Here is a 25,564-nt window from a genome sequence, read left to right as displayed (position 1 = left end):
TTTTTAAAATATTTATAATAACTTCAATATATTTATTATTTATACATTAAAAATAATAAACTTAATTATTCGTTTTAGAATATTTTATTAATATTAATTATTTTTAAAATATTTAAAAACGAAATTGGTTGATTTGACTTACATATTACAGGAAGCCATTTTTCTGTAATAGCTGTCTTTCATCCGGTACACGCGGTCGAGGTCCGCTGTGACAAACGTCGCGTGGTAAAAAAAAGTAAATTCTAGATTTTACATATATATTAGCGGATTTTGCGATAAGTTGTATGGTGTGAAATTAACTATATCCGTCTGAAAAAATGGCGCGATATGGACAAAGACCAGAAAATGCTCTAAAAAGAGCAAATGGTACGTATACTACTACTTCGTTAACAAGATATGACATGGCCGATAGCTATTTAATCCATACTTCAAAAATTCTTCTATTTTATTTATTTAAAAATTTCACAATTCATATTATTTTACCTTCAATGTATATCTATACAATATTGGTTAATCATATAAGTGATATTTTCTACTTGTTGTATAACGTTTATATTGTCTACAGTCACGTCTCATCTCTAGATTTAAAAATATTAATGTCTAACCATATGTACCAAAAATAAAATAATCGTGCAAGAATAGCATTTTCGGGAACAAAATACAATAGTAAACAAAATATAACATTTACTTTTATTACATATATTATTCTAATTTATTGATGAATTATTTGATGAATTCACTATGTTTTTTTTTATAAAATAGATAAAAATTTTTATATTTTTTAGACATTAAAAATTAAAATTTTTTCTTTTTTATATTATTAACATTGAATTGACTTTGATAGTACTATATCTATTTATTTATTCTATTACATAAACTTGACCTATATTTTTTATAACTATTAACATAGTTTATAAGAATTTATATTACATTATTATAAATATTGAATCAACAAATTACAAATCAAAATAATTATTGAATTATTTTTATTTAAAAGCTTAAAAAATATTTCTTTTTTTTTTTTTTTTTTGACAGAATTCATTGAAGTAGGAAAGCCAGCTCGAGCATTAGATACCTTGCAAGAAGTCTTCCGCAACAAAAAATGGACATACAATTGGTCAGAATCGGTATTAGAACCTATAATGTTCAAATACCTAGATTTATGTGTAGAATTAAAAAAATCACATATAGCAAAGGAGGGCCTATTTCAATATCGAAATATGTTCCAATCAGTGAATGTTGGAAGTTTAGAAAATGTTATACGTGGATATTTACGTATGGCAGAAGAGAAAACAAATCAAGCACGAAAACAGAGTCAACAAGCTGTTATAGATATAGATGATCTTGACAATTTAGCCACTCCAGAAAGTATTTTATTGTCGGCGGTTAGTGGTGAAGATGCTCAAGACCGAAGTGACCGCACTATCCTCACACCATGGGTGAAATTTCTATGGGAATCTTATTGCCAGTGTTTAGAATTATTAAGAACTAATGCTCATGTTGAAACATTGTATCATGATATTGCACGCATGGCCTTCCAATTTTGTCTTGAATATAATCGTAAGACTGAATTTCGTAAATTATGCGAAAAATTGCGAAAACACTTAGAAGAAATTTGTAAATTACCGGCGCTTGTTTCTAATGTTTCCATGAATAGAGCTGAGACACAACAACTGAACTTAGAAACGCGATTGAACCAACTTGATTCTGCAATACAAATGGAGCTATGGCAAGAAGCATTCAAGTCCTCTGAAGATGTACATGGTATGATGAATTTATCTAAGAAACTTCCAGTACCAAAAACCATGGCCAATTACTACCAAAAATTGGCTATGGTTTTCTGGAAAGCAGGAAACTATCTTTTCCATGCTGCTGCATTATTTAAATTGCTGCAGCTTTCCCGTGAAATGAAAAAGAATATGTCTTTGGAGGAACAGCAAAGAATGGCCAATCGTGTCTTATTGGCTACCTTATCTATCCCACTGCCATCAGCTCATCCTGAATTTGATCGTTTTATCGAAACGGACAAGAGTCCATTAGAAAAAGCTCAAAAACTCGCAACGCTTTTAGGACTTACACAACCACCAACAAGAGTTTCCTTACTTAAAGATATCGTTCGTTTAAACATAGTCAATTTAGCATCACCGCAATTACAAGAATTATATTCGTGGCTTGAGGTTGAGTTTCATCCTTTAGAGCTATGTAGCCGAGTAGATTCCGTTATTCAGACGCTACAAGCAGATGAAAGCAGTCCTTTGATTCAATATATCCCAGCCTTGCAAGATGTAACTCTTGTACGTCTAGTTCATCAAATATCACAAGTTTATCAAACAATAAAATTTGCTAGGCTTTTGGAACTAGCCAAATTCACGACAGATTTTCATTTGGAACGTCTACTTGTAGATTGCGTTAGATACAATGATATGCAAATAAGAATTAGTCACGGGAAAAAATGTGTGCATTTCGGAGTCGATTTGTCGGAAGCACAAAGAGAAGATCATCCTGATGGTCCCGTTTTGCAAGCAATGCCTTCTGAACAAATTCGTTGTCAACTTGTAAATATGGCTACTGTATTGCATCGTGCAATTAATATTATTAATCCAAATAAAAAAAAGATGGAGCGTGAAAAATTACGTGCCGCCATGGTAAGCCATTATCATGAAACCAAAATGAAGGAACATCAAAGAATATTAGGAAGGCATAAAATTATAGAGGAAAGAAAGGAATATATAGAACATATAAATACAGTTCGCGAAGAAGAAGAGATGAGAAGACAAGAAGAATTGCAAAGGCAGCAAATGTTAGCGGAACAAAAAAGACTTGAACAAGAGAGAGAAGAACGCGAAAGGAAACGACAACAAAGCGAGATCCAACAGATTAAGGATCGTCATTTGAAAGAGAAGATGCAACAAATATCTCAAACTAGTCATGGACAGAAAGTTTTAAAGAAATTGGATGAGGATGAAATCAAGAAATTAGATGCAGAACAAATCGCAGCTCGAGAAGCTGAGGAATTGCAGAAAGAACGTAGAGAAATGCAGCAAAAATTAAAATCTCAGGAAAAGAAAATTGATTACTTGGAACGTGCCAAGCGTTTAGAGGAAATTCCACTTTTAGAAAAAGCAGTTGAAGAAAAAATGGAATTAGCTAAGCAACGTTGGGAGCAGCAAGAAGCTGAAAGAATTGCTGCTGCTATCGAGGAAAGACAGCAGGCTGTCGCGACTCGTGAACGTATGGCAAGAATGAAAGAAGATCATGATATTTTCCTGGCGAAGATTTTGGCCGAGCGTAAGAGTATTTATTTAGAGAAACTAAAAGAATTCGAAAAAGTGCTGAATGAAGAACGAGTTAGCAGATTGTTAAAACGTAAGATGGAACGTAAAGCTGAACGCAAAGCCAAATGGGAGAAGGAACGAGCTGAAGCTATTGAAAGAAGACGTTTAGAAGAATTACGAATCAAACAAGAAGAAGAAAAGCGACGTTTGGAAGAAGAAAGAGCTAAGAGAGAAGAGGAAGAGAGATTAAGGCGTGCAGAAGAAGAAGCAAGGGAAGCTGAACGTTTAGCCAAAATTGAAAAACAAGCAGAGATTACTAGAGCTAGAGAAGCCGAAATAGAACGAAAATTAGAAGAGGAGAGACAGAGAGATAAAGAAATATCTGATAGGTGGAGACGTGGAGATCGTCATCGTATGCAAGAAAAACCAGGTATATATATTTAATATATTTATTTGTATTATATATTTTTATAGTTTTTTAGGGATTATATAATTTTTATATTATTTATTTGATTAGTCGAAATGTCATGGCGTCGTCCTGTTGATGCAAAAGATGACGGTATTAAAGAAGAATCGACTCGTTGGAAAAGACGAGACGCAAGAGATATGGACAATAAATGGCGTAAGGATGATGATAAACCTAAAAAAGATACCAATGAAAGATGGAGAAAAGATGATTACGATAAAGATGATACAAGGGATAATAGAGATCGAATAGATAAAGATCGTGGAATGGATGGACGTTCAGTAAGTATAAAATAATGTAAAACCTATTAATAAATTTATAAATAAAACTTGTTCATTTAATTTCACAGATGCGTGATATTTCACGTGATCCAATATCTGATGGGCCTCGTAATCGTGGTAGAATGCCTGATCGTCGTGGTGGTGGTGGTGGTGGTGGTAGTGGTGGTGGTAGTGGCGGCGGTAGTGGAGGTGGCAGTGGTGGTGGTAGTCATCGTCGTGAAGAAACAATGCGTAATATTAGCAGTCAAAATTGGCGCGATAAAAGCGATGCAATACAAAATTCACCTCGAGATTTACCAAGACGTGATGAAAAGTAAGTATATTTTTATTAATTCAGATTTCAACAATATAGAAATAATATGATTATTTTAAATGTAATATATATATAAATCATTTAAAAAAATCTTTAAATTAACAGACGAGATGATTCTAAAGATGACAGACTTTCATCAAAACATGACGAAAGAAAACGACCACCAGAAGATGATGGACCAGGTTGGTCACAGGTGAGCCGACGTTAACACGGGGTCAGCAACAATTTATAGAAACAACGTTATTATTCTTCAAGAACAGTGCATAATATGCAGTTAGACTTTTGCCTAAAAGTACTTGATGGGCCCAACTCTACTGTTTTGTGCACCATTTCATTTCTCTCCGAATACACTAATAAGAGTCTCGGGAAAAAGCACAAAAATGTATGGGTCGTAGCCAATTCATACATTCGTCATAAGATATAAAAAAAAGAAATGCAATGTTAATAGCTAATGATAAGATTAAGTTTTTATGATTTTTCTAATATGACAAGAATTCGACTAAATCGACTACACTGCATTATGTTTATTAGATTTAGATAAAAAAAAGAAAGTGAAAAAAAACTCAGAAAACTTGAATACAGTATATATATATATATATATATGATATATATATACATATATATATGTGATATATATACATATATATATATGATATATATATGAAATATGAATTAATGTACAGAGTAGAAGAGATTGGAGAATAATATAAATATTGACGATATTGAATTGGCTAGACTAATTTGATGACAGAGGTTAAAAGTCTCAAAACGTTAATAAAGTTCTCTTGTATTCTAATTATTACGTTAATTTTTTATAAAACCGGAATACATCGCCGTAATACCTTCTCTCCGAAAAAAGAAAGTAAAAGAAATAATTGTGTGACTTTGAAAGATCTACAATAATCTTCCGCACACATCCGAGGCAACGATTTTTAGCTTGTATGATAATGCAACAAAGTTTTGAGACAAATGTAAAAGCAAAACTTTTTATTATGGTATAAATGCAGATCTACGCATCTTATCTGTATTGTCTTTTTAATTGTTTTATTACATTTATGATATAGTTAATTAAGATACTACGTAATAAATAAATCATTACAGAGTATCAAACTCCGTTTCTATTTACAACCTATGAAACTTGAAGTTTTTTTTTAATCGCCTTGTACATAAACACAATCACAAACACTTGGATAGAAAATATAAACACGTCATTTATTTTATTATTCATCTAAAAGGCAAGATGTGCATGTATGTTATTTTTCTTAGATGCTAATTATTAATCATATTGTAAACAAAAAAATGTTTAAAAATTTTTTAAAGAAAAAAGATTAATTTAAAGATTAATAAATGGAAAAACAAATGTTTTGCATGAAAGATAACAAAAAAAGAATATTTAGATTATAAATTGACAAATATAATTCAACAATGATAAGAAAAAAGAATACTACTATTATAGTAGAATAAATTGCGTTTGATACATATACAAAATATTAATATATTTGTAGAAGACCTTTAAATCGCAAACTTAAATTGCTTATAAGTTAATAGAAAAGATAGAATATCCTATAAATATATTAACATTTTGTATATTTATATTTAATCGAGATATTTCTTGCAAGTATTACAAAAAAATAGCATAATTCATATATAGTATATACTTCGTATACTATATATACTATATATTATATATACTGAACTTTATTAATATTAATTAAAATATTTCAATTCACGCAATATTATAATGAAAATCCATAATTAACTTCGTATAAAAATCATTAATTATATAACTTAGTTTTCACTCTCGATAATTTTAACGGTCTGAAAATTCCGCAGTTATATTTTTCAAATAAAACATTTAATTGGAAATTATATATCTAATCAAAATGTATTTTGACATAATTTTGATAAAAATCAATGATAAAAATCTGTATCTGCTATTTCCATACTCAAATTTGATAAAATATTTATAAAAAAATCTTGATTTTGCACGAATACGTCTGTTGATTACAAATAATATTGAATAATTGAATTGTATAAATTGGATATTTTCAGAAAAATTTTATATTGCAATTTTTATTATTAAGATTATATTATTATATAATAATTCTATTAACGTGCTTGCTCCTTTGTTTCCTTTTAATACTACAATGTTAAGTATGCTAACATTTAGGAACTTGTCATTTCTCGAATAGTAGAATTATTGCAGTAGAATCTGCTTTCTGCTAATCGATCCTTGTTGCCTCGTCGCACACTAACAGATATGAGCAGCACTCTGTAATTTTTGTAATGGATTTCTTGTCTCTGAGATCTGTCTCAAGAGTCCCAAAGTTCAATACAGCATTATTGCCGCAGCAGTCTTTTCCTCCAATGCCGGAATTGTCTCCAGACGTTCGATCTTGTCTCGTCCTGAACCCCAACCAACTAATGCTATGCTGATTAAATGTACTACACCAGCGCATACAACGAGCCTGAAAAGAGGAAATTAAAATGGTTAATTATCTATTTTATTTTTTTTTACTTTTGAAATTTTATATTAACTAGAAATTTTACATTAGAAGAAACTAGAAAAAAGAAATTATATCTTAGAATAAGATTTTTTGTTTTTCTTATCATATTATACAAATTCTTTTAACTTTTTTATTTTTTCTAATACATTTAGAATAGTTAAAAAATGTAATTTATATTAGAAATCTTATTTATTTTTGATTTATCTATTTCAATAATGAAAGCTAAAAGTTTTATATACTTATGTTCACTATACGTTCATAATTTAAAAAAATTAAATTTTACTGAAAATTTATTATTGAGAATTTTAATAATGAATTGAAATATATGAAATATTTTAATATTTAATATATAAAATTTGTCAACAATGATAAAAATACAAAATCATTGATGGAACTTTGCCAAGATTTTTCATTATGAACATATTCTCATTTTTTGAACAAAAGAATATCTTACCAAAATGAATAACCAAGCTCAGCAGAACCTTCACTAGTCCACATATTATCAATATCCTCCTTAGGAAGCACATTGAAGTACAGCTTTGTGTAATATTGCGCCAACCAAGTGCTCGTGCTCGCCATACACATTAATACTAAATTAAATATCAATTATAAATCAATATATCAAATATTTTATATTATAACAATTGTGCAAATAATTCAATAAATTTTTACTTAATTCTTAATTTGAAAAAAAAATTTTTTTCTTGAATAAAAAAGATTTTAAATATTAAAAAAGTATAGGAATTTTAACTTACATGTTAAAATATTTATGAAATATACTCCAGGATCAGAAAGGATCTTGGATCTAGGTGAAGTAGCTGTATTCAAAACAGCGAGTAAAGCAGCTAGACCAGCAGTGACAAGTGCAGCCGAGGTTGTCGTTAAAGTACTTATCCAAAGTCCCCAGGACATCACTGTGGGATCTTGCTTGATCATTTGAGGCACTAGAATGAAACAAACGATTAATTTTTATATGATAACTGTAATAATAATATTTCAACTTTCTTAGTGTTAGAAATAAAAATCAATGACTCAAACTTCATTATCTCATATATTTATGTTTCAAACATAATATTTACATTTAAAATTTGCAATTAACCACGATATTTTCTACATATACAGAACCACAATTAAAAATAAAAACATTAATATAAAACAGAATCTGCTTTTACATTTCTTATAATAAAATTTATTTACTTTATCTTTTAAAAGGATTCATTAGATTCTTATAAATAAAATTAATGAAATTAAAAACAAAAATAAATATTTAAAAATTTGAGATAACGAATTATTATTATTATTATTAAATAACATTATCATATTATTAATTTAAGCAATCCATCATTATTTGTGAAAAAGTTTCATTCACTTCAGAATCCACTTTTTTCGAGTAAACCGAATCTCACTTTGGACTGGCGTGCAAACTGAAGTTATCGTGGCACATAATGAATAATTAAACGTGCAGTAAATACTCTTGCTTTGGCCAGTTCAAGTTATATTGCATCGCAAATAACGGATTATTTAATTAGCCGCAGGCGAGGTTCTCAGTGAATTGCCAAGTTAACAACTTGCGTCCACGAAAGGACATTCGAAGAATTTTTCAAGAGTTAAGACTTTTCTCGACTTCAACGTAGATTCGAACCGTTCAGTTCCAACACATTCAGTTGAAACTCGTGAATTTTACTTAATGATAAATATATAAATTCTTGAAATTTCATTATTGATAACAAACACATTGTATTCATTTTTCAATTGTTAACAATAGAAAATTATTAAATTCTAATTCCTCAAAAAAAAAAAAGAAAACTGTTGAACATCAGATCAGTGATAAATTTTCTTTTTAAAGCATAAAAAGAAGAAAAATTAACAAGAATAAAAGAAAATATATGTTCAGGATTTCAACCATGAAATTTTTCTAAGAAAAAGATATTCTTCAGAATTAAATGAATCAAACATGAGGATTGATCAAAGTGAATATTACAATTTAAAATGAAAAAATATACAGAAGTAACCACAATTAATTAAAATAAAAATATAAGGGAATATGATCCAATGACTTTCGTTGACCGTGAAAGTTTTCCGAGAAAAAGGAAATTTTAATATTCTCCGTGGTCAGCATCTGAGAACAGTCGATGATACGAGGCAGCTGGACACGTGAAAGTCGACCACGAGGCGGTGTCGTGGATTTTTGCACACTCAGAAACCAGTTTCTGCTCCTATTGTTACAACCATCCCGGTTATTCTCGCGCATGGAATCTTTCCCTCGGGCTTTTTTTCTCTCCATTCAACCGTTTCTTCTGTTTGCCTCTATGCGTGGGTGTCTTGCCGCTAATGAAATTTCCGACGACAAGAAATTAGAAACGTATATGCATTACCTATTTCTCAATTGTCCGTCTACATTGCTAAACAATTTAAATAACCAATGAATATGAAATTATTAATCATATTTTAATAAGAAATATTTTTTTTTTTGCTTCCTTGTATCAAAAAATGATTGTTTAGAATTTATCTTGAATTGTAAGTTTTCAGCCAATAATTAAAAAAAAAAATATGTTCACACTTGATATAATCGAATAAATTTTCTACTTTCTTATTATATTATCTGTGATCAATTTTTCCTTTTTTTTTTTTTTTTTTTAGAAATTATAATTTAGCATTCGATCATTAAAAAAAAAAAAAAAAAAAAAAGATTATCAACATAAAATTTCATTAATAATTAACGACTGATGAACCCTCGACGATAAATCTGCGATTCGCGAGAAAAATAAAAATCCATTAAAAAAAAAAGGAAAAGAATAATAAATCCCTTTCACCTGTAATATTTTCAACGAATGATCAAAAAGAATATGTCAGTTGCGTGCATCACCGTAATTAATTCTTTTCTCGATTATCAATGGATTATATCCAATAGACAAGGACGAGTGGAATTAATAAACGTTTACACTGATCCCATTGCGATACGCATACCAATTGCCGGTACAACAGATACGATAAAACGAAAAAGCTGTTATTGACCTCACGTTTAAAGGTAGTAAACTATACGATGGTTAATCGTGCACATCACGCAACTGTCGTTACATACACGATCAAATCGTACGTGTCCCTTTGGGATGATTTTCTAGCTCGATGAAAGAGAATTTTTTACGACGCGTGCCAAGAATCTCATTGTCCCTATCGAGAGAGAGAGAGAGAGAGAGAGAGAGAGAGAGAGAGAGAGAGAGAGAGAGAGAGAGAGAGAGAGAGAGAAATATGGCTGAATTTACGATGATAACTCGATATAGTTGTTTTTATGTGTGTGTATATATATATATATATATACAAAATTGATAATAAATAAACAGGGATACTTTTATACTTTGATGCAAATTAATTAAAACAAGAATTTTAATAAATTTAATAAGCTTGACATTCGTTAATGATGAATTTTATTATTTTGTTAAATTATGTGAGATTGGAAATTATAATTTTCTTTTAATCCGTAATTGTTGTTGATTATTAAAAAAAATTGAAAATTAAATATAAAGAATGATATTGAATTTCAATATTGAAGTTAAATGTCAATGGAAATATAATTTTTTTTTTTTTTTTTGAATTTAGAAATTATCCGCAATGAAGAATTTTAATGTTGTTATTTGATAGCTATTGAATCGATCATTATTGGAAATCGGAATACGAGAAAGTAACAAAGAAAATATCATGTTCCTAGGATGAAAATCATTTGTAATTAGAATGGTAATGTGGTTGAAGCTTTAGTTGCCACTGGATCAAATTGCTTGGCCACGAAGCTCTAATTACTATTCTGCTATATTCTCCAGTTTCCATGATTATAATCTACATATTGAATTTTGAAGTTGTGAAAGATTGTAAAATGAAGTATTCGCTAATTTAAAAATCATATTGAAAACAATATTGAATGAGATTAACCGAAATTGTTGTTTTAAAAAGAATTCTTACATTTTTTTTCTCATATAATATATAATTAACTTGTCTATGAATAAGTATTTTTGTATGAACTGCAATGAGAACGTGAAGTTCTTGCTAGACGGTCAAAATTTTGAAAAGGAATAGGAGCGAAGCAGATAAAAATGCTGTACTATTAAAATGTAATATTAAAATGGATACTGATAGAAACGAATATCTCGAGAACAGACAAGAAATGCTACAGAGAAATTGATTCTGTGGATTGAACATTCAATACGAAACTAAAAAATATATATATATATATCCTAATTTATCCTAACCTAAATTTGAATAGATTTGATTCAAATTAACCATTCATACATTTTAAATGTCACTAAAAAATTTGGATCATGAAAATATAGTTAAGATAACAAGCATATTTCATATAATTTCCCTTTTAGAGGACAGCTTTTTGTGTCCGGTCTTTTGCGAAAATTATGCCGCGACCGAAGTGCGTGAGACGAACCGTTATACACGGTGAGCCCATAAAATTGTTATTCAAATGTTTCAGCTGCCGGGCAGCGTACCCTAGGGATTACGTGTACCGACTGAGTTCACTTTGAGGGTAAGATGCTTGGAGGGAAAGAGAGCGAAGTTTTCGCTCGAGTGCCCGACCAGCATTGTACCACCGCTTATGGCACGATAACAGTTTCCTCCGACAATAACGATTTCAGTATCAGGATGACAGGACACGCGAGCATTATAAACAGTCTTGTTAGCAGAATTCGATTGAGAAGAAGCTGAGAAAAATTCTTAGGCTCTATAGATATGAACTCATTACTTAATTTTTAATGAAAGGTATAGGTTGCTTCTTTTTCTTCTACAATTCTATGAAATTTGAAGGAATTTTTTAATAAATTTATTATTAACAAATTTATTAACATCTATTTTAAATAAAAAAAATTTATTATATGTTTAAAATATGAAAAAAGTTGCGCATGATGTTTGCGCAGAATAATTTAGGTTAGGTTACGTTATGCAATTTAATATTTATGTATGCTTTCATTATCTCTCGCTTTGTCTGATAGCATATAATAAAGCAATTGTGAGATGATTTGAAAGAAAGATTAAAAGAACGAATATACGATCAAGAAATAATTTTCTAATATATTGGAAGTATATTGAAAGTTAACTTTGATTGATAGGAATAATTGATCAAAAGATGTTTATCTTTTTTCAGTGTATAAAAAATTTTAGTACAAGAATAATATGTTGAAAAAAAATTGATTTTTTATGAAGATATCGTAGAAATTTTGTAACAAAAGGTAAACGACAATTAAAATATGTATATGATATATATTTATTGAAATGACAATAAAATGTTAAAATTATTATTCATATTTATATTCTTACCATCAATTGTTATCATTTCAATTTTTTCCAGAATTCAAATAAAGCTTTAAAAAATTGAAGAATAATGTCAAGAAAAATTGAAGAATCAAAACACATACGAAACGAGATCAAAATATTCGTATTTCATCACATGATCAAATACAAACAACGCATGTATTTCTTAACAGCGAATGAGTGAATTATCGCGAGTTAACAACCTAACCTTGTGGATCGAAAATATGAAGTATATTGTGGATGAAACGAAATTGATCCAAGCGTAACGATTAATATCAAATGGTAGATTTATGGCGGATAAACGTGCGACTTTGCTGTTTACCATCTCCCACAGAAATCGCGTGCAGGTACAGTTATGCCGAATGAGATTCTCCGGTCTGGCCAACTATCCGGTACAATTTATAGCCTCAGTATCACATTGGATAACTGAAGCACCAAATAGAATTTTCCTCGGTGTGATTCTCTGATCTATAACTCGTAAGCAAGTATTATTATTCCATCGTTACACATTGAATTGGAAAAATTAAAATCTCGTGCATTCCTTAGAAAATGATTATACATATGTACATTCCCATTACTCGTTAATTTTATTCTCAATGACATCCATATTTTTTTAATAATAAAAGTAAAAATTTTTAAACATTATTAAAATCTCTAATTTAATGAACAGATTATCCTTATATTAAAATATTTTTTTCAATAAAAATAAAAATTTAGTTTTAGAGAAATTCAACAATAAAATTTTCTCTTGGTCTTCTAAGTTTATTTGTAAATTTGATATATGAAATATAAGGAAAACAAAAATATATGATTCTCTTTCATAGAATAAGTTTTACAAATTTCATCATATCCTGAATTATGAAATGATTTCTCTCTAATATAAATAACTTAATCCTTTCTTATATTAAATAATTAATTAAAATGGTGCATTAAAAATTATGATTTTATTTAAAAAATTAAAATTGATTTTCATATGACCTCTATTTAAAAGAAATTTATCTATTTAAAGAAAATTAATTAACATCCCATAATATATCTCATTATCAAATTTTTACGAGAATATATATATATATATATATTTTTTTTAATTTTTTTTAATTTTTCAATCTTTCATGAGACATTTAATTTTTTTTCTAATTAAATATAAAACTATATATATAGTTTTAATTATAAAATATATAATTATTACAATACATTATCGATTGGTTACGTTCAAGATAATCTGCTTGTCCTCTCAAGATAAAATTCTCACCCCTCGCATCGAAGAAAAGTTATATAAAACGAGTTGTTGGTGAGAAACTCGTTAGAAACTCAAATTAGTCAACGGTGAACAGATTGAATAATTTAACGTGTCTAGTACACGATTATAGCGAAAAAACTACGTGGCCAGTATTTTAACTCATAAACTTCATCGTAAATTGAATTGAGCAAACAATACTTACTATTCTCTATAATTCTAGGAAACTTTTTGCGTTTAGCAATCATGGATTGCCGCTACTTGCATTTTAAATGTTTAAAAAAAACCATTCAATTCAACGTGTTTATGTTCGAAAAATTGTTATGCGAAATATTTCTTGTACAACAATATTGAATATATCTTCATAACATTAAAACAATCAAGATAGTTATCAATATCAAAATCAAATATCCATTAATTGAGGCGAAACTGCGAAAATAATTTAATTAATTATTATAGATAGAAACTGTAGAATATTGATTTGATTAATATTGGTTTCCAGGAAATCTGTAAAATTTATAAAAAACTAGAGATATAAAGATATAAAATACAATATTATACAATATATGAGTTTTTTTGAAATTCAATCATATTTAAAATTATATTGAATTTAATATTAATAATATTACAATTAATATTGAATATTTCTCAATATAGAAAAAGAATTTATAAAAAAAATAAGTTATTGTAAAATATTCAATTAAATTAAAATGAGAATTAATGAATAATGAAAGTTCAAAGTCATTTGTTTTTGTCATTATCTATGCTCGTTTATTAACTGTTAGATAATAAAAAAAGCACAATAAAATTCGTCAAAAAGAAAATTGTCATAATGGAGAAGAAAAAAAATATAAAGTTTCTCTAAATAATCAATAGTAAATAAATTTTCCTTTCTTCCAATACTGAAAAAACAAATAAACAATTAATACTAAAGAATTTATAAGAAAGAGATAAATTTATTTCTTTCTTTAGAAAAATAGAAAGGAACAACTTATATGATTATTGTTTACAAAATATTTTCTAATTTGCAAATACAAGAGAAAAGTAAAATCTACATTCTTATTGCATAAGATATAAGATCATAATTTAATAGAAAATTTATTTTTTATCTAAATCTATGCCACACTATGCATACTGAATTAAAAATTGTCAAAAACAATTCATTTGATTAAAAAAAAATTCTAATTAATTATTCTTGATAAAACTTACCCGAAATATGATAGGTTCTCCAGCCATAAGCGACGTTCAATTCCTTCTTCCCTTGAAGAAGGCCGAAGTGAACTCTGCCTGCACTTTCTTGAGGGTTTGGAGTTCTGAAGGGTCGTGCTTCCACCCAATGTTGCGTCACCAATGCGGCGCAGACTAGCCCACCGCCCAGCAACGAAAGGAAAAACGTGGCAAATATCGTGCCCCTTCGAAACATAGACGTCATCCTTGGATCACGAGGCAACCCAGTCTTCGGATAGTTTGAGATCACTGGACAGAGGAGAAATGAAAAGAGGTGGCAAGTAATACCGGATGCGTGACTCGCATTCCTTCCATTCTGAGACCGACCAACCCGTGAAACTTCAATGAAGTTTATATACTGTGACAGGAAACAAGTTTGTGTACCGCGGAATTCCACTGTGTAATTAAACTATGGTACATGAAATTTGGTATATGATAAGTATGCATCGTTGTTAGCGATGAGACGAATGTGTAGTTCAACAAGTTGGGGTTTTAAAAAAGTTAAGTATAAAATAGAAAACAATTTTCATCGATATAACATTTCACAAGTTTGGTTCATAAATTTGGGGATAATTTAAAAAAAACTTTTGTTGGATGAAAAAGATTTTCTTTTAGAAATCCAAATTTCTATCCTAATTTCTCCCTATTCTTAAAAATTAAGTAATTTCCTTTCTTTCTTTTAAATTTCTCTATATTTAAAATCTTAAAAATTTCAGAATCTTCTTATCATTATATTTCTAGAATTATTGAAATATTACTTGATCTTAACAATTTAATCTTGATTAAACATTTAGAATTTTCTATATTCCTACAATTTGATTCGTGTAATTAGAAATTCTTCCAAAGGGGGATATCTTTTAAAAAAAAAAAAAAAACTATTTAAATTTTTTTTAAAATCTATATTCATAAAACCTTTTGGAATTCTCGTATCATTAAAATATTTAGAATTTCTCAATCTCAATTGGAATTACTTAAAATCTTTACAAGATTTTTATTTTTTTATCGTTAAAAATTTCATTTAATCGATACGTTATATCGCGTCATAAAACTTAAGAGATACGTGAAAAAATGTCGTTCTATCATTAGTGCATAGTACATACAACTTGTTTCCTTGTACGTGCAAATGTGAAAACAACATTCGAAAACAACGCGTATCTCACGTCCAAATACGATGTCTGTTTATCGTTGACGGGTCATTGGAATGACACCTTATATTTGGAGAATGTTCCTTTCTCCTCAAACATTTTCTCTTTTCAGCAAAGCATCGTTTCAAATGTTTTGCACCATGTGCCACCTCTGCAGATAGGAACAGTCACTTTCCGCGTAGGCATCGGCAGTCTACTTGACGACAGCAAGTATTTAAATAATGTTACAGAAACTATGCCACTTTCGCAACAATTATCCGGTTTGTTAGAAAAATCTGTCAGCGTGAAAGCGTCTCAACCAAAATGTACAATATACTTTTTTTTGGTTGCAAACTTTTTCATCCTTTTATTGTCCTACTTATAACCGATATCTGATCTATAAGGATAGTGTAGATAATCTATAATTGTTGACAATTTTAAGTTTCTTCTTTCTCTCATAGTAATATATATATATTATACATAGACTGAAAGAAATAACTTGATCATTTTTTGATAAAAAATATTTCAAAATTGAATAAAATTAATCTAATCAATTTATTAATTCTAGTATCATTAAAGAACTCAGGATACTTAGCATTAACACATATTTTTGAAAAGAATAAAATTGAATTGTCTCAAGTCATAACTATTATAATCTTGCAAAGAACTTTTGGGACAATCTAATACTTATTTCCTTTTTCTCAATGAAAACAAGTGAAATAATCCAATATGAGTTCTTAGAAACAAAAAATATTGTATTGTGCAATTGTCATGAATGTCCTATGAATATAAATGAAAAATAAATTGGAATATACACATGCTTACTATATTTCTCAATTCATAACTCAATTATAATCTTGCAAATAACAAAAAGAGCTTTTGAAACAATCTAATACTTATTTATTAAAAAATGGCCAGTTAAAGAAGCTCTATTTGTCAGATAACAACAGATTATAATAAAGAGGATGGTCGAATGAAACAAATAAAAATTAAAATAAATACACACCTTGTCCTTGATTCTCAACGAAGTGAACCTGACTAAGACTCCTCGAGAACTCTCCTTGTTTGACCTTCTGCGAGAAATCGTTATTATTGCCGAGCCTCTTGGAGAATTTGACGCGACAATTACTCCGTGGTTTCCCAGATCTTAACAACGACGGGGGCCTCGGCCTCTTCGCAAATGTATACGGAATAGTATAAGGTTGCGCTACGTAAAAATAAATCGGCCGGTAGTCTTCATGAAGATGAGGTTGCACGAAGCCACCGTTCGCCGGATAGTGGCTGCTGTACACGCTCGGTGCTCCGTTGCTGTACGCGTACGAGCCCGTGTAGTGGATATCGTAGTGGTTCGCCGTGTTTCGTGACTTCCTTTTCACCGTTTTGAAAAAAAAAAGAAAAAGAAAGAAATAACTTCCTTCTCGTTAGGGGATAAAATTGTCTATTAAAACTGCTCCACGAGCTCCATTGAAATTGTTCGATTGAACATCCTATATTACCAAGTATTATCTCTACTTTGTTACTACTTCTTTTACCATTTAATCTATTATTGATATCTGTTATTAAATCTTTCCCTTCTTTTTTTTTTATTATTATAGTTATATGAGTAAATTATTATCAGAATGGTTGATTTCTTATTCTTATTTCTTATTTCTTATTAAATCTTTCCCTTCTTCTTTTTTTTATTATTATATGAGTAAATTATCAGAATGGTTGATTGTGAGATTTCTTATTCTTATTTCTTATTAAATCTTTCCCTTCTTTTTTTTATTATTATTATAGTTATATGAGTAAATTATTATCAGAGTGGTTGATTGTGAGATTTCTTATTCTTATTTCTTATTAAATCTTTCCCTTCTTTTTTTTATTATTATTATAGTTATATGAGTAAATTATTATCAGAGTGGTTGATTGTGAGATTTCTTATTATTTAAGAGTTGAGATGGTGATCCGTTTCCTCTTTATGATTTTTCTCCCACTGTTATGAAGCTTCTCCCTTTTTTATGAACCGCGTAACAAGTGTCTGAACGATTGATCGGTTTCTTGGTCTCTTCAAACGTCTTTCAAGATCGAGATTGCTTTTTCTCTTGAGGAAAGTGGTATTCGATGGCCTGTCAATTATAAATTTCAGGTAGATTCGCTTCTCGAAACTGGAAGCTTGGACTGGTTATTCTTTCAGAGGGAGTTCTCAAGAGGGAGAGAAGGAGAGAAAAGGTGGGAAGCGAGGGAGAGCCTTCTGGCGATTCTTTATCAGAGGGATGTGATTCAAGCCGGCAATTGAATTTTTCACCGGGAAACCGTCCGTTCCACGTACGTACGTAGGAGAGCTCGAGTTTTCCCGCAAAACTCTCCTCTATTGTGGGTACTTTAAATGAGAAAATTGCCTTTCTTCGCCTTCCTTTTTTCTTCCCCGTTTAATTGTCGATCAAGTCGTGTACGCACATGTACACGACTGAAAGTTTTCAATCCCTTTGATCGTCACACTCCCTGTTAACTGTCGGTACAGTTGTTGATTTGCATATAAGAGTTTTGTCGTTGTTTCCCACATGTGTTTCCTTCCGGCTGTTTTGAATGGTAAAGGGAAATCCTTCTGAAGTCTAGAGTTTCCTTTCTTTTTCCCTCATGAATATTCCTCTCTTTCTGCTTTTCATATCAAACGTAATACACTCTTTCCTTTTTCTTTTTTTTACTTTCTTTTCTTTTTCCTTTTTCCCTATCCTTTTCACGACCACTTAGTCGCACAAGCCGTCCTTTTAGCAGGGCGAGGTTAAAATCCCAAGGTGCTGTTAAGATTCCCTTTTCGAATTAAAATTTGATCATCCTTGTTACGACATCCTTGTGGAGCTTCCAATGTGGTGCATGGTAATCGCATTAATTGGACCAACTTCGTTCCAGTGGAATCGTGAAAAGTTTAACGAACACCTCCCCCTCTCTTCCCGTCAATACGTTCCTCTCGTTGCATCTGAAAGATGTGGCAAATGGTGAGTAAGTATATGAGAAAGTATATCTCTTGCTATTCTCGAATTTTTAAAGAAAAAAGAGAGAGAGAGTGAGAGAGAGAAAGAAATACAGAGTCGATCAGCACTCGAGGGATGATCTCGTTTTCTTCGATTTCGCAATAAACTACAGAATCTGTGAACGATCAGCACGTATACCGATGTGGAACCGTGTCAAGCTACGTATAGCGCACCACTTGACCGCTTTTTTCCTTTTTCTTTTCTTCTCTTTTACCGGAAACTTATTGTGTCGGATGTTCGCGCGATTTTCTATCAACCGTGATTCTATTTGAGTATCAGTCAGAGTCCAAATCTCTCGATGGTGACGATGATGCGGCGTGATCTTTTCTTCTTCTTCTTCTTCTTCTTCTTCTTCTCGCCTTTCTTTCACGTTGTGCCAACTGTAAACAATGCCCTCCGCGTAAATCGTGCGCTCAAGAAGGTATAAGATGAAAGAATTGATCTTGAAGGAGAAGCAAGAAAGGAGAAGATACATGAATTTAAATGAATTTATAAAATTATTGTATTAAAGTAAAAAGGTAATTTAAAAAAAATTGGAAAAATAGATATTTAGATTTATTTAATAAATAAATAATTTTAATAATTGAGTAGTCATTGAGTTGATAATTTTTATTTAAATTTTTCAAAAATTATTCAAATTAATTATTTAGTTCTTCTACAGAAATATCAAGAAAGTGGTTATTCTTCGTTGATGATGAAGTATCAAAAATGTTTCAAAAATTATTAAAATTAATCTATATCCTTTTGTTATAAGATACCAAATATATATATGTATATAATAAATATGTATTTTAAAAATAAGTGATCAAATTTTGATATCATATTTACATTTATTCTATTTCACTCTATTATTTTGGAATAATTTTCAGCAAATTTTTTTAAACTTGTAATTCAATGATGAGATTTTTTATTTAACAAATTAGATAATGAAGCTTAGATAAGTTTTATTATTTCATTGTATTTATATGACACATATCTATATATTTATATGTTATTATTCAACAATCATCCAAAAATTCCAAAAGATTCCAAAGATTCATTCAAAAGTTTATTTTATAATACAAGTTTGAATTAATATTATTAATAGATCAAATTTAAATCCTTTATAAGTATTAGAAAAAATTTATATATCTTGAGAGAGAAAAGTTTTGTTTATATAGAATTTTCCATTGTAGCTAGAAATTAGATATGTATATATATATATAAATAATATTTTATTTCACTATTTCTCAACGTATGGGTCGTTATTTAATATTGGACAACAATACAACAATTTAAAATTTTAATGAATCTTGAAATGAAAGCTCTCCAAACTGCTTGAAACACATCAAAATATGAATACGTTATATAAGTTTATTTTCTTAAATTCTAAAGTTAGAAATATTTGGATATTTCATATTTACAAATATAGTATTACAAACTAAAATTGAAATATATAGAAATGCTATTCTATGTAATATCAATTTGATTATCTATTTCTATATTCTATATATCATAAATATTCTATCATCTAGTATCAAACATTGAATCAAGATTTTAATTTAATTGATTGATTAATTTTTACAAATAAAAGAAATCAATCATTAATTGTTTATTGAAAATATAAATTGTTGCTATCTGATGCATGTAATAATTATAACTATTAAATGAATAATTTAATTCAATTGCCGATTAATCTCCTGTTTTATATTATTGATATTCATTTCGATTGTACATCACTTTAATTGTTAATCATTATTGCTATTTAAATATTTTATATTGTAATCGTTAATCTTTAATTGCGTTAAATATTGCCCAACATCAATTTCTGGAATTACAAGGAAAAGAGAAGAATTTTTTTAATAAAAATTCTTTAATATATTTCATATTTTTCTGTTTATTTTATTCAATGATAAATTCAGATATCTAAAAATCAATCAAAAGTATAGAATTATTAAAACAAATGGAATTCATTCAAAAAGTTTGTTATAATTCCTATATTTTTAATCCTACTTATATTTCAAATAAAAATATAAAAAAATAAAAAAATATAAAAATAAGTATGTTTCATTTCAAATCTTAATAAAATTAAGTTAGAATTTAAATTTTTAACTCATATTATTTATAATTAAAAATTTGTAGTTAACATTTTTATTATATTCCAATTTTTAAAATAAAAAATAATTAACCAATTGGGAACCAATTGTTTTGAATAAACTTTTCAATGTTGAATAAAATAAGGAATAAGTAACAATCTCAATATAACTATTATACTATCTATATAATTTAAATAATTGATGCATTTCTTTCTTAAAAAATTGAATACATTATTCCTATCCTGCTAATTTACATAACTTTCATGATCTATTTTACTATCTTCACCTCTTCTCTAAAACTCATGACATTTTCACAAATATTTATTATCAAGAATTTCTCTCTTTAATTAATCAAAATTATGAATTCTCCAAATCATTAATTTCACTATCCATTACAATTGAATAATATTATAATGAACCTTTGGTTATTGAATAATTTAAATGTCTTGGCAACAGTAAATCCATCACGAAATACGATTTCACCTAACAAACGCATGATCCATTCCCAATGTCCAAACGGTGTTGATTCATCATCCTGCTTTTTTCTTCATTCCTTTTATCCCAGTTATTTTTCAATGTTCTTAAAATGAGTTTACATTGGCATTCATGAACAACGCCGTCGGGTAGCATTCTTGACGTAACTGGAACAGCAATTGCACGAACGTAATATATTGCATTCACACGTCCGTGTATTGCGCATGCGCATCACTTTTTACAAATTGTTTAAGGTTATATCGCCTGTTCCTCTTCCGAATATTGGTCGGAAATATGTATAACTTGGCGCCAAATTCGAATCGAATAAAGAGCGTGCATAATGTGAAAATATCGGCAGTAGTTTGTTTAATGCTAAAATAAAAATAAAAGAAAAAAACGAATAAATTTCCGGCTAAGCAATTTGGATAACCGATCGATGTTCTCGCGGCTGAAAAAGAGAACGAATTGGGTCGAAACTGGTCTCGATGATTGCCACGGTGATTTTCGTAATCGAAACCTTGACGCGATATCGCTGACATTAATACCTGTTATGTTAATGAAAAACGATAACGACCCGCAGGATCTATCTTAAGACCAGCTTAATACGAGATACTGGCAAGGATAAATGAATGCTTTAATAGATATTTTTCTTTTTATCGACAGGGAAAATAGTATAATTACAGGACGATTAAAATATTCTTCTAAAATAAAGTTTTATATTATCTCTACAAAAAAATATCGTATGACATATAATTACCACATGTAATCCTTGCATGCATAATTTATTTTATAAATATTTAAACCATGGAACTATGGTGTAAATATCATCTCATTTCAAAAGTCTGAATGATCTAATTGATAACTCTTTCTAAAATCTAATTATAAGTTTACCAATTAGGTCATAGATATATTAATTGTACATTTGAACAAACTGGATGGAAAAGAATAACTTTAAAGAATAAGTAAAAAGTAAAGAAAAGTTGATATACTTGAAACTTGTTTATTAAATTATAAATAATTTCATTTGCTAGATTAAATATTATACTTGGATTAGATATCAAATAAAACGAAACAGAAAGATATATAAAATTTAGCAAAAACCATCTCATTTTCTGTCTTTTTTTATATTTAATAAAAAATTAAAATATTTATAACTTGATGAAGTATGAAGAATATGAACAGATGCTTAATCATATGAATGAATCATAAGATGAAATAATTAGAAATTGATCTCCATTATTAAAAGAACATTCAGCGTTTTTTTTTTTTTCTTTCACTATCTTTTAGTTTCTGTCGCGAACAGATATATGGAACGTACAAAGAGAAAATAGGCAGAAGAGACGAAGGAATCACAGATATGAGAGAAAAATAGCGAACGTCGCTAGAAAAAGTGAGAGAAAGGGTCGATCAGAGAATGGCTGACAGAAAAGAACGAAAAGTAGCAAAAAGTAAGAAGAACAAAGGTACGCGGATGAAAGAAGCAGAAATTGGTAAAAGTAATATAAGAGCAAGGAAAATGCAAGAATGTATGTGACTAAATGTAGAGAAGCAGGATGATGAGGTCGACTGAATGCCGTTAGACCGTGTCGTGATGCAGCTACATACTTATATATATATATATATACGTATACGTATATCTACATAGCTTCGTGTGAAATATCATCGCTCATAGAAAAGAACACAAACGAAAAGCAGAGAGATAGAGAAAGAGACAGATTAACAAAGAGAGAGTCACCGACGATCCGAATTCACGAATCTGTTCGTGACAGTTTTGCACGAGATGGAACGCAAAAGTATAATTCTATTGTGGCATTGTCCACATTGTTCATGTATTGAGACATTGTTTCGTTCATTTTTTTTTTTTTCAATTTAGAAAAAAAATCAAGTGAGACCAAAAAATGGACAGAGAGAGAAAATTATCGATTTGATATATTTATAATTGTTTCATTTAATTATAGCAAGATAATAATAACAACATTAGAAAGGAATAAACAAGGGATGTTATCTTGGCCATGTTTATAGACAAAATAATTAGAGCAAAGGAGAAAGTGCGGAGATTTTGAAAAAAAAATATGCATTTAGAGCGTTTACACGAAATTTCATGAATAATAATCATAATGATTATATATTCCGTATAGATATATCAAAAGAGGGGGGAAAAAAGATTGATCGAGTTTCGTTGAATATCATATGCATCGCGTATATAATATATAATTGGATTGTACGTACGGTATTTTCTCACTAATCTATTCTTTCTAGGGAATTTCTCTTTTTACTGATGTACATCGACACAGAGCCGAGATAGCTATCTTCGGTATGTCTTTCTGAACGTGATATGAACCTCGCACACGATATCTTGGAATTTTTTTCCTCTCCAGTAGATTGACTCGTTGTTACAACCGGTCCGATTCGCAGATTTTTCTTCTCGCCTGACGCAACTCTTTCGACACATGTATATATACCCGGCCATTTGCTTCAGGGCATCGGATAAAGATGCATCGTGGTCCACTATAGCCTGCGAAACTAGGATACGTAATCATCCCACCACTTCCTCGAGACCAACCTGTGTGTTTCTTGTTCTGTTCGCTCACAACTCTCGTAATACGATTTAAGAAGATAATGAAGGTAGAAATATCGATTGATTCGTGCCATTAAATATAATTTTATATCGAAAAATGTCGTCAATTGATATTATATATATTTGGATTTTCTGAGATAAATTTGATTGATATATTTACAACCGAAAATTAAGTATTGTAAAAAGAATGTTAATTTTATCTGAAATAGTTTTTGATTCGATTAAATATAAATAAGAAAATATTCCCACTTTCTTGTTATCGTAATTAAATAGAATTTGTTTATTTGAGTCTAAGGATAACTATCTTAGAAAAATAAAAATAAGAGAGAGAGAGACAAATGATGAGAGAAAGGTAGTCACGAGTAAGTATAATATAATGTAATTTCTTGACGATTCTTTTAGAAATAATTCTGTCATGGAATTTTTCTCACGAAATACTTTTACGTAGAATAAAATATATAATAATTTTGATATAATTAATTTTTGTTAACATAAATTAATTAAATAGAACCAATAAGATGAAGTTATTAATAATTACGATTGAATTTTGGTAAATTTCAATTTCGTCGCACCTCAAATTGCTCGACGTTTGAATCTGCGTTACGATGCAACAATGACCTCATGAATAATTTAACACGCCATTGTTTCATTGGTATGTACTAATAACATCACGTCAGTTGTAACGTATCTGACACTGATTCACTCCGTGAATACGTTTTTTTTCTTTATTTTACATTCGGTCACCCATGGCTTTTATTTTTAAAAATTGTTAAACCCGGATGCGTGCGATTTTTATCGATCTTGCAATATCGACACGATGCAACAGTCACCATTTCTATGTAACTGCAATTCCACATCACTTGAAATTAAAATGGATCTGCATACTACATGATTACGATTCACTTTCGATGAGACAATAAAAATTAACGAAATGTTCGTAGAATAATATAAAAAATAAATTAATTGTTAATATAAAAGAGCTATATCATTTGTAAAATTAAACATATTTTTAAGCAACATCGTTTTTTGAAAGATAAAAACCAGAAATTCATCCATTTAGTAATTCCATGAACTTTTAAACTTATTCTCGAATTTATTTCTCGAATTAAGATTGGATGAAGCATGAATAATTTAAAATTTAAATATAATTTTTATTCATGGAAAGAAAAATGGATATTTTTCATTTGATATAATAATACGATATAAAATTTATATATTAAATATAATATTAATTGTTAAAAAATACTAACAATCTATTCCTACAGAAGAAATTATTGAAGAAATAAGAAATGAAGAAGTACAAAATTTTGCCTGCATTGCTTTGGCATCGTTTGTGTCCCGTTCCGCTTCTCTTCCACGTTGTAAAATCTTATTTCACAATTCAAATTTGAACCAATTAATGTTCAACATCCATTAATAAATTACTAATTTTCTTTAATCGTCTTTCTAACACAACACGTTTTCATCACTGTATTAACACAATTTTGTCGTAACAATTAAAAGTGCAACTGTTTCAGGACGCATTCACACGTTCTAGAGCGTCTCTTGAACTGAATTTCTAACTCAGGCCCTGACTCTTTATGCCCATTTGGCTCTGGCAGGTGTTACAGGTGGCACCACTGCTCAATCATCTATCATCGGTCCCTTCTACATTTATTAAAATAAAATATTATAATTAATATTAAA

The 25,564-nt window shown here is 29.2% G+C and overlaps 2 protein-coding genes across 11 annotated transcripts; one reads left to right on the top strand and one right to left on the bottom strand.

The window, feature by feature from the left end:
• Positions 1 to 164: 164 nt before the first annotated feature.
• LOC414004 (eukaryotic translation initiation factor 3 subunit A) lies at positions 165 to 5,445 on the top strand. The gene is made up of 5 exons (XM_397439.7): positions 165 to 366; positions 1,036 to 3,705; positions 3,793 to 4,022; positions 4,091 to 4,335; positions 4,441 to 5,445. Exons 1-5 carry the CDS (start codon positions 318 to 320, stop codon positions 4,541 to 4,543), a joined length of 3,297 nt encoding a protein of 1,098 aa, XP_397439.4. The 5' UTR covers positions 165 to 317; the 3' UTR covers positions 4,544 to 5,445.
• Positions 5,446 to 6,622: 1,177 nt separating this feature from the next.
• Positions 6,623 to 25,453, bottom strand: LOC724235. Of its 10 annotated transcripts, none has more exons than XM_026446223.1 (8): positions 23,530 to 23,823; positions 21,310 to 21,467; positions 18,890 to 19,131; positions 16,744 to 18,696; positions 14,596 to 14,862; positions 7,598 to 7,786; positions 7,297 to 7,432; positions 6,623 to 6,803 (listed from the first exon to the last, which is right to left on the bottom strand). In XM_026446223.1, the coding sequence occupies exons 5-8, from the start codon at positions 14,816 to 14,818 to the stop codon at positions 6,665 to 6,667; spliced, it is 687 nt and encodes a 228-aa protein (XP_026302008.1). In that variant the 5' UTR covers positions 14,819 to 14,862; positions 16,744 to 18,696; positions 18,890 to 19,131; positions 21,310 to 21,467; positions 23,530 to 23,823; the 3' UTR covers positions 6,623 to 6,664. The 10 variants fall into 10 exon arrangements, with proteins under 10 accessions (XP_026302008.1, XP_026302009.1, XP_026302007.1 ...); XM_026446224.1 differs by having other exon boundaries at positions 18,966 to 19,131; XM_026446222.1 differs by lacking the exons at positions 21,310 to 21,467; positions 23,530 to 23,823 and adding exons at positions 24,451 to 24,721; positions 25,129 to 25,453 and having other exon boundaries at positions 16,744 to 19,131.
• Between the last annotated feature and the right edge of the window lie 111 nt (positions 25,454 to 25,564).

The sequence above is a fragment of the Apis mellifera genome, linkage group LG1 (genome assembly GCF_003254395.2).
Source record: "Apis mellifera strain DH4 linkage group LG1, Amel_HAv3.1, whole genome shotgun sequence".
Classification (NCBI taxonomy): domain Eukaryota; kingdom Metazoa; phylum Arthropoda; class Insecta; order Hymenoptera; family Apidae; genus Apis; species Apis mellifera.
Note: the sequence above shows the minus strand (reverse complement) of the source record. Positions and strands in the feature narration are given on the sequence as shown.